Source organism: Chanos chanos, chromosome 2 (genome assembly GCF_902362185.1).
Source record: "Chanos chanos chromosome 2, fChaCha1.1, whole genome shotgun sequence".
Lineage (NCBI taxonomy): Eukaryota > Metazoa > Chordata > Actinopteri > Gonorynchiformes > Chanidae > Chanos > Chanos chanos.
Window position 1 is genome coordinate 1726012 of NC_044496.1, and position 9714 is coordinate 1735725.

Below are 9714 nucleotides of genomic sequence, written 5' to 3' on the forward strand. Positions count from 1 at the left end.
TTGTTAAATCAGGCAGCTTGCCCGCTGTGATGTAATTGGGTAATTAAACCGGGGCTTGGGTTGACAAAAAGCAATTCCGTTCATAAACTGCCCTCACATATCAGGACAAATCAGCGAACTAAACCAAAGAGAGACTTACGAGTTAAGTTCTTCACAGGGACGGAGTTTCTTCAATGTGCAAACAAGCTAACAAGCCTGTAAGAAATATAGTTCTCAAAAGTGCAGCTCGGCTTAGTAAACATCAGCTATAGACCTCTCTGGGTTAACTCGATTTTTTTACTGTCCAACGGAATTTTAGTATGGCTTAAATAAAGAATAGCTCATAATCTCGATGACTGATGAATAGCCAACGTTTGCTCGCTGACTGGTCAGTCTCTATACGGAGAATTGTTACAGCGACTCAGATCTCTTAGACAGACTTAATGGTAGCATACCTCGTGCAAACTGTGAGGAATTTAATAATGTCGCAAATGTTTCTCCAGTTTTTCGCCTTTAAAACAATTACAACACAATGCTCAAACCCTCCGTTATGTTGCCGTCCAGTACTACCGTGATACCGTTTTCTTACACCACTTCCTGTCATAACCACGCCCCCCTTAAACAGCTGAGGACTGTACATATAAACTGTATGCAGCTCGCAACTCTCAAATTGTCAGACAAACAATATTTATTGGTTCTGTATGAAAATCATTATCTGATAGAAAAAAATATTGTAAGAGTCGAGGGGTTAAAGGTCACATTTGCACTTCTGTGACAGCTAAAACGGAGACAGCTAAAACTAAATACTTGAGCTGCCCAGTGGCTCTGTCGTATGGAAACACACGCATCTGGTTTGGGTCTTACAGCCACTCCATCGTTTTCAATGAATTATAGTGGATTTCTAAAGTTTCTCTGGGCGCCTCAATCAATCTGATTTATCAAAATGTTTATTTATAAATACAGAAAAGCATTTAATAAACGTACAGAGTTGACACGATGTATTAATTATTGCAATTAAAAAATCAGTGGGAGTTTGGTTTCATTCTTCAGAGTTACAGCGTATGCCAATAAACATCCTTCATTGTGTACAGTAAAAAAGCCAATCCAGAAAAGGTTCTGATATACAAGAGAATTACATACAGATATTCATATCTGAAGTCTTTGAGTACTTGCACAGTGTCTCAGCAGTCTGCACAAATAACAAGTTTAGGCACCAAAGATTGATTTAACAGCAACACTATATATACAGATCACATTTTGGGATTAAAATGAAACATTACAGAATAGCTTCAGTGTATTGTATCCAACAGATTATCTCAGTGGAAGAGGGATATCTCTGATTAGCTTATGGCAAAAAAAAAGAAAAAAAAAAAGACAAAATTAAAAAAAAAAAAAACGAAACAAAACAAAACACAAAATAAAACCCTGAAACAGTAAATGTTGGAATAGTATGTCAGATAAAGGCATTCTTCCATGTGACTGCGTGTGTGCTCCTTTCTACTGTGTTTTGTTCTATTATGTAGGACAGAACTTAGATAGTACATCAGATTTTACGTGTACTTGGACGAGTGACAGGTCAGTCAGTTTGTCTTTTGATAATTACTCAGCCAGTCAGCAGTGAGAGGGCCATAAGCGTACAATAAAGAATTATATTACCAACACACAAACACTGACAGCGATAGGAGCTGGCACTAAACCATGACTTTTATAAATTCATTCTCATTCAAGAGAATCTCCCCACCAGTCTCTGTATACAATCTGATTTCAATTACACAGCTGAAATCTTACACTGTCTCCAACGCAACGCAATTTATAACATCCTCCATATAGAACAAAACTGTCCCTTTGATGTCTAGAAACTTGGTGTCACCAGAAAGAATTGTGGGTAATTAGCGGAAGTTCTCTCATTTTTCCAAAGAGTACAGGTTTACCCTCCTTTGCTTCTTTTTTTTCCTCCGTATGCCCACAGTTTTCTAAGGACAACTTGCGTCCGCTGACGTGGAAGGCGGTCAGCCCTGTGCCTCAGTGCGGGCACAGGCATATAGCTGGCAGCGTTTGTGTTTCATGGTGAGGCCGTACTCTGGAGTCATGTCTGGGCTTTCGCCAGGTAAAGCGCTGAACTGCAGCCTCTGGAGCAGGATGGCCAGGAAGAGGAAGACCTCGGAACGCCCGATGAGCTCGCCGATGCAGCGCCTCTTGCCCATGCCGAAGATCATGACTTTCTCGCCTTCCAGTTTGTTCAGTTCCGTACCGTCGGCAGTGAGGAAGCGGTCGGGGCAGAAGGAGGAGGGGTCCTTCCACAGATCACTGCAGAATAAAGAGCCAAGTTATGCAAAATAAGCAACTCCAACACTGCCTATTAGACAACGGCATATTAGTTCATCTTATTTTATAAATGAATCCATAAAAAGTAATGGGAGGGAAACTCACGTGTCGTGGTTGACCTGCCACTGGTTAATGAACACACAGGTGTCCTTAGGTATGAAGTGTCCATTAAGTGATGTGTCCTTTGTGGTGCTACAAAAGTAAAAAAATAACAACAATGAATGAATGATTTATCCATCCAGGTCCTTAAAATGACAGATGTCGTGAGAGTCTGACTGAGGCTTCTCTAACTCACCAGTGCGGGATGGTGAAAGGTAAGAAAGAGGTGTGACGAAAGATCTCCAGAATGAACGCCTCCAGGTACGGCAGGTCTGCTTTGTCAGACAGACGAGGTGTACGCTCCAGCCCAACCTTTTCCTCTGCAAAATAAAGGAAAATAAATTTGCAATTAAATTATTGTTACAACTAACACAAGAACATTTAAAAATATTTAAACGCTAACTATGTTTACTCACTGATTTCTTGGTGGAGTTTCTCCTGAATTTCTGGGTATGCCACCATGTACAGAACTGACCATGACAAAGCAGTACTTATTGTGTCAAAACCTGTAAATACATACAGAAATGACAGAATAAACAAAAATAGTCTACGTCTGGGGACATGAATAACTCCACGTGGCAATTTGAAGTAAAAGTTATTTCACATTTCAAAACGAGTCTTACAGAGGAAAAAGGCCTGTCAGTTTACGTACCAGCTCCAAAGAGATCATTAACTATTCCAACAATCTTCTCATCGGAGACCTGGACGTTAGAATTCTCATCCAGTTTCCTGTCCTCACAGTGATCAATCAGGGAATCTGTGATGTCACGAATGTTATCCTGGGAGAGATGAAAATGCAGACCATGAGTTACATATATAAATAAACAAAAGCATCAGACATATTCCAAATGAGGCCCAGCTGTGAAGTTATGTCAAAGTGGACTTACCTTATCGAACGTATCATAATGCTGATGAACAATCCTCTGCACAAACGCGTTGAAACGATTGTTGAGGTCAACAAACTTCTTCATGGTTTTGCTGGGTAGGAAACGCAGGAAGGGGATGAAGTCAGCTGGGTTCCCACTGCCCACGACCTGGCCAAACTCATCACTCAGGTTCACCAGGCTCACAAGCTCCTGGTCGTCATGGCTGTACCGCCGCCCAAAGCACATTCCACAGATGACATTAGCCACTGACACCACGATGTGGCGGAAAGGGTCGAAGCTGCCGTCCTGCTTCATGACAGACGTCAGCCTTTCCACCAGGTACAGACCCTCTTTACTGATATGCTCCTCCAGAGCGCAGGAGTACTCTGGGCTCTCACCCTCCAGAGTGGCAAAAGACCGAAGGGCACTCAATGCCAGCTTACGACGCGCACGCCACACGCCAGCCTGGTCAGAGCTGAAGGCCAAGCTCTTACCGTCATTGATGAAACCGAAGCTGTACAGATCTGGGCGTCCGGAGAAGTCTTCACCCTGCTTGATGAGTGCCTGGCGGACCACCTCGTTTCCACCAATCACCACCACGGGTCTTGTGCCTATCTGGACCTGGTAGACCGGGCCGTACCGTTTGCTCATGGCGGTGAGACTGAGATGAGGGTTGTTTCCCACCTCAAGCACGTTTCCGATGATTGGCAGGGGCTTTGGACCAGGGAGTGGAGACAGCCCCTCTGGAATCTTCTTTCGCTGAAGTTGCAAGAGGAGATAGACTACACACAGTGTAGCCAAAGCAACCAGACTCTCTGAGACTGACACTGGCCCCAGCAACGGCAGAACCATCAATGCCATTTTCACTTTTCTCTCCTTTACTTATATTTTCTTCAGATCGGTGACAGACTGTGAGGTACCTATACCTGTTTCATGACAAACAAAGAGAATATTCTAAATTTGCAGGGAAGGACTAAGCAACATTAAATACGTGGATAAATACCGTTATGGGGTGAAACGTCCATGCAGAGAAACTTAATGAGTAGAAATGAGGGACGTTCAAAGTTTTGATTGTTCCCCCAATAAAAATAAAGTTTTAGTTGCCCTTTAAATTAACCACAAACAATATAAAAACAAATCGCAGCGCTCTCTTACTTGATAGAAACGTAACTGATTTTACCGTTGGACTATGCTCTTTGATAATTAAGTGAGCGGATCATCAAAGTTACAGTTTGGCAAAAACACTCTGGCGCACGCTCGTGCAAACCGATCACCTTAGTTTTAAGCACCGAATAGAGGAACCGACTAGGCGAAACTTGTAAACTCTGAAAACTACTCTAGAAACAGTCCAGGAACAAAGCTGTTTGTCTCGCAATAAAAAGAGACCACGTGAGGGGATATATCTGAGTAAAAACTGCATCCACAACACAAGACAATTCTTTTCGGATAAGTCAATAATAAAAAAATCAATGGCCAAGGGCTTACCTTTAGTAGCGCGACAGATGAGTCAGGTCTTTCAAATGATTAGTATGAAGTTGTTACCAGAGTCGTTGCAATGCCAATTTGCTGGCGTGTTGAAGTGTCTTACTGACCAGATGTGTAATTCTTATATAGAGCGGTTCTTCTCGCTATTGGCTGATCTTTAGATTACGCAACGACTCCACTCTCCGCCTGAAGCCGTAGAGTCTTTGGGGTAGGAGGGCACTATACAGTCGGAGACATCTGTAAGTGTTGGATTTAGCAACAGTAAACCATAATAATTATATCGTCGTATGCAAATACATCGTAATTTCAGTAGGCATATACACGGAAAACGACACGCAAAGCAAAATCGATTGTTAAAACGAATGAGTTAAAAAATATGCTTTTAAATTGAATTAGCCTTACAACTAAATAAGTTACACACCCTCTCACCACACAGTTACCTCCAAGCGCTGAGATTTTGTTTCAATTGATACTTCTCATTTGTTTGTTTGTGCAGTTGAGTGTTTCCCTGTAATTATAATATGTGTGATCTCAGTTTTAGAGAATTATAATCCAAAAGCCTTTAATTGCAAAAGAGGGAGAATACGATAATGGAAATAAAGCCGTAATTGTGACTGGAGAGCGGAAAGAAATGTAGTACACGAGCGGATGGTGAGGCTGACCACAGCCATAATCAACCGGCTATTTCACGATGCTCACAATAAATCACAAATCAGACACAAAAAGAAAAATGACTATGCAAATAATACACTGTTACAAATATGATAAATGAGTTGTTTTGTTGTTTGCTTGTTTGTTTTGGTTTATTTTTTTGTTTATATCGACCCTACTCTGGGGTTTTTTTTGAGTTTTTGAGTTTTTGCCTTTGTTTCAGGATATAGTGTGGGATAGCATACAGTTACAACAATGATGAACGGTTGCCATACTGTTTTATATTATCATACCAGCCTAACTTATAATTCTGACTGTAATATTATTTAAATTGATGTTTTATGATAATAGTCACTACACGTTTTTTTCTCTGACTGCGGCCGTAACAGGTTGGGTAATATGATATTTTGTGGAATAACACACTATAACTATAACAGTGATGCGCTAACACCATAATTCTACATATTATCATATTATCCTACCTTATGACTCTGACTGGAAGATTGTTTAAATGGTTGTTTTATGTTATCAACCACTCCAACGTTTCTCTGATTAAGGCCATAGGGTGCTGAGACTGATTTCTCATCTGTATTCGTATCTAAAAAAACCTTTTATGAGGACGTTTTTATCTAAAAGGCGTTTTGTAAAAGAAATTGTATGAAGGTACCCCTGTTGATACTGTGAAAAACATTCGTAACGTTTGCACTGATTTTAGTTAAGTATATCATTACGTTGCGCGTGCCAAAAATATGTTGGCGACATGTCTGAGCCGAAACTGTACAAATATTGATCGGTTAAAGAAACGGAGAGTGTTATACATTGATTTGTGAAATCGTGCACAGTCTGGCAAACGTTCCTTTGATTATTAAGCAACAAGTTTAGATGGCGTGCAAAGGTGTAAGCTATGTGACGAGCGGAAACTTTTCAAAGCCCTTTAAGTGAGCTCACTCTCTGACAGTTTAAAAAACATCCACATTTATAAGCGGAAAGTATATGGTGAAAAAAAAAATATTGCAGATGATACTTCATAGCCCGTATAAATAACATACACGCAGTCAATATCAGAATACAATAGGATCGATAGGTGTTGTTTCAAAGTAAAAAAAAAAGCCGAAAGTCAGTATTTGTCTATTAATTTTACTATATTTTGTCTGTAGGTGGATAGCAGACGACTGAATGTTTGTTTAGCTCATTCGGTCGTTTGGGTTTTTTGCGTGTTTAATTAGCGTTTATTTTCATTCCGAGGAAATACACAGCCGGGTGTTGTAATGCTTTAAACAGGCCGTGATAAACTTGTCTAGTGGCATCGCGTGTGTGCACCTGTAGCGCTCGAGTTAAAGATTGGCCAAGTTGCGTGAGAGCGCTCGAGCCAAGCACTCCGCTTCCCCCAACCCCGCTACATGATGCTGTGGGGGAAATACCCTGTCAGGCCGGTAGGGGTAAGAGGTCATATGAGTTCACCGCCAATTCATATAATTCTCCGGTGGGTTATTAAATTTATATACCAAAAAATGCTCTCACGATTATGAGTTTCATGTTATTCTCAGTGATATTGCCTCGTTCTGGGGAGATATGGCGGGTTGGCCACAGGATGAAACAGAGCCCTGGATCAACAGACTCCGCGAACTGGCAAAGTTGCCAGCGTTAATGTTTCGCAACATAAGATAAGATATTTACCTTTTCACCATTCGCACGAAAATACGTAATAATCATGGAAAATCAGCGAAGGTCGAAGTGTACATGACCACTCTTCATCCGTTATCTTTAAACATCTCCATTGGTCTTAATTGCTCTACCTCGTCTCCCCATGTAGTTTACATCGTGTGATACTATCCGTAATCAGCCTGAGATCTGGGGCTAACACGGCATCAAGCACGCACGTGTGACATCCATTCATCACGAACACTAGATCTTGCACACACGGTCTTTACACGAACGGCGAGGCTTTACAGGGCTTGAAAGTATCCTTTATTGCTGATTTATGCAGTTCTGGGGCACGTATTTGTTGATTAAAATTTTTTCAGGTTGCTGAAATATATTGGATCCAAACTTGCAATGGTTGAAAAGGGATAATGCACATAGATCATATTTCTACAATTCCGCCAGCTTCCAATGTTCGCAACAGGATTTAGAGATACTTATTCGGAGACATGAAGCGAAGGCTTAAGCGAAGAGTGCTTGAAGTGCACTGAAGCACACGATGACAACATATGTTGAACTATGTATTTTTAAAATGTGAAATCAGTTGTTTCGAATGCTGGCAACCTTCATCAAACTGTACTGGGGAGGAGAGGCTATTGTCGAAGTTGAAATGTTCACATTAAAGTTAATTAAAAGCAAGTGAACTGAAGTCTGGCCAGGGGTCGTTTAATTTTGATGTGAAATTTACATTCGAAAGAAAAGTTAGACAATGTGAGCGCCTCTCCTCCTTTATTTACAAAGGGACAGTGTAACTGCAAACTAGGGGCCCATTAGATCTCAGTACACTGGCGCGTTCATATGCCGGCGTTCCTGTTCATGACACCGTATGAGATCAGTACCATGTCGTATGCCGTTTTAGCCGTGTGAGCCCTTTCATTTTGATGCGTTTGTTCACTCCTTCTGGGTCGCCCGCCTGTCGCGCTGCATCTTTGTGGTCCTAATGTTCGCGTGAGAAAGCGGAGCTCCCGCTCGGAGGGGTGGGCTTGGTCTTCGGGACAATCCTAAATCTGCTTGGTCAGTCACGCGAAGGCAGCAGCCCCTGGAAAGACACAATGGTCTTAAACTTGCAGAACAAAGAGCGCAGGACGTGAGACTTTTTTCTTGGGCACGGAGGTGCACATATTTGCGCGCTATGGCTTCTGTAAATGCGAGAATCTCGGGCTTTGGAGTCATGCGATCTGCAGGCATGCGAGCGGCGGAGCTGGAGTCAACTGTTTAAGTCCACAAAACAGCAATCGCCCAAACAGTCACGGCAGTGCCAACTATGACAGGTTGACCTACCCTCGCGTGTGAACTAAGCATATGACACCTCCAGATTAAAATGTTTGCAGTAAAACGAACTAGGCCTATGTTCGTTACACGCTCACATGAGCACTGGAAACTTCTAACAACTTTTAAGTAACTTTCACGTCTCCTGAGTTGTTTAGAATCGACTACAGATCCCGTCTCTCTCTCTCTCTCTCTCTCTCTCTCTCTCTCTCTCTCTCGTGTGTGTGTGTGTGTGAGGGAGAAAGAGAGAAAGAGTGAGAGAGAGAGAGACAGACAGACAGACAGACAGAGAGAAATTTGAATTCAGAGTTAAATTGATGATATCAGACTGTTGCTCACCTGTTGCACACAAAGCTCACTAAATCATGACTAACACAAACTGGCAAAAGGGTAAAAAAATAACTGTTGTTGAAAATAAATAAGAGATCTAATCAGCAAAGTTTGCACACACTGGCTGAGGGGGAAAAAAACGTTATGTGCCTTTAGCTCTGATCTCCAAAGGAATCTCTCTCGCTGGGTGTGCAAGATGAATGGAAGTCAAATGTGTGTGAAAGCAGATGAAGCCTCAGCACGCAACAGCCCAGCACCTGCCACACTCACCTTCCCAGCCAGGTGTGTGTGTGTGTGTGTGTGTGTGTGTGTGTGTGTGTGTGCGCGTGTACGCGCGCCCGCGCGCGCACTGGTGGGTGTTTGTGCCTATGCGTGTGAGTGTGTGAGCTCTCTCTGAAGGCGGGGAGGGTCAACCCAGTTCTTGCATGCACGCTGTGAGTGAAGCTTGTTCACTGCCGTCGAAGTTGCATCACCACCGAGCTCATCGGCGTAATGTCGATTCTTTTGTAGACTCTGTGAATGGGCGCAAGAGGTTTTGATGTGTCGCGTTTGAACTCTGTGCAAAACGACCCACCTGCACGCGATCCTGAAGGAGTCGATGTGGGACATGTTCTGGTGTGAATCTGTAAACTTGATACTTCAGCTGCCTACCTGCGATTACTGACCAAAAAAAAAAACAGATTCACTTGGTGTGTTTGTTTGACTAAAATGTTTGTAAACGTCTTATAAATTGGACCTGTCTGATTTGAGGATAATGCTTTAAATGTGATGAATGTGACCGGGTCGGACCAGCGAAGAGGGAGCCCTAAGTAAAAAAGCGATGGCCGGACTGCCGCCCTTGCGTGTGCTTTGATCAGGCCGGCCTTAATAGGATTATGTGGAACTCCAGTTCACGACACTTTACTCATGAAAGCTGACTGTTACCTCAGATATACTGACACCCGGCTCGGCCCTCTCTCTGCCCTCCACTGCCACGCTTTTCTCCCGGTTAGATCAGGCCAGGATTTCG

General features: G+C 42.6%; 1 protein-coding gene across 1 annotated transcript; it reads right to left on the reverse strand.

Moving 5' to 3' along the window:
* Positions 1–904: 904 nt before the first annotated feature.
* On the reverse strand, positions 905–4841 carry cyp1a (cytochrome P450, family 1, subfamily A). The gene is made up of 7 exons (XM_030766010.1): positions 4755–4841; positions 3291–4195; positions 3056–3182; positions 2820–2909; positions 2600–2723; positions 2410–2496; positions 905–2286 (listed from the first exon to the last, which is right to left on the reverse strand). Exons 2-7 carry the CDS (start codon positions 4128–4130, stop codon positions 1989–1991), a joined length of 1566 nt encoding a protein of 521 aa, XP_030621870.1. The 5' UTR covers positions 4131–4195; positions 4755–4841; the 3' UTR covers positions 905–1988.
* Positions 4842–9714: the final 4873 nt, after the last annotated feature.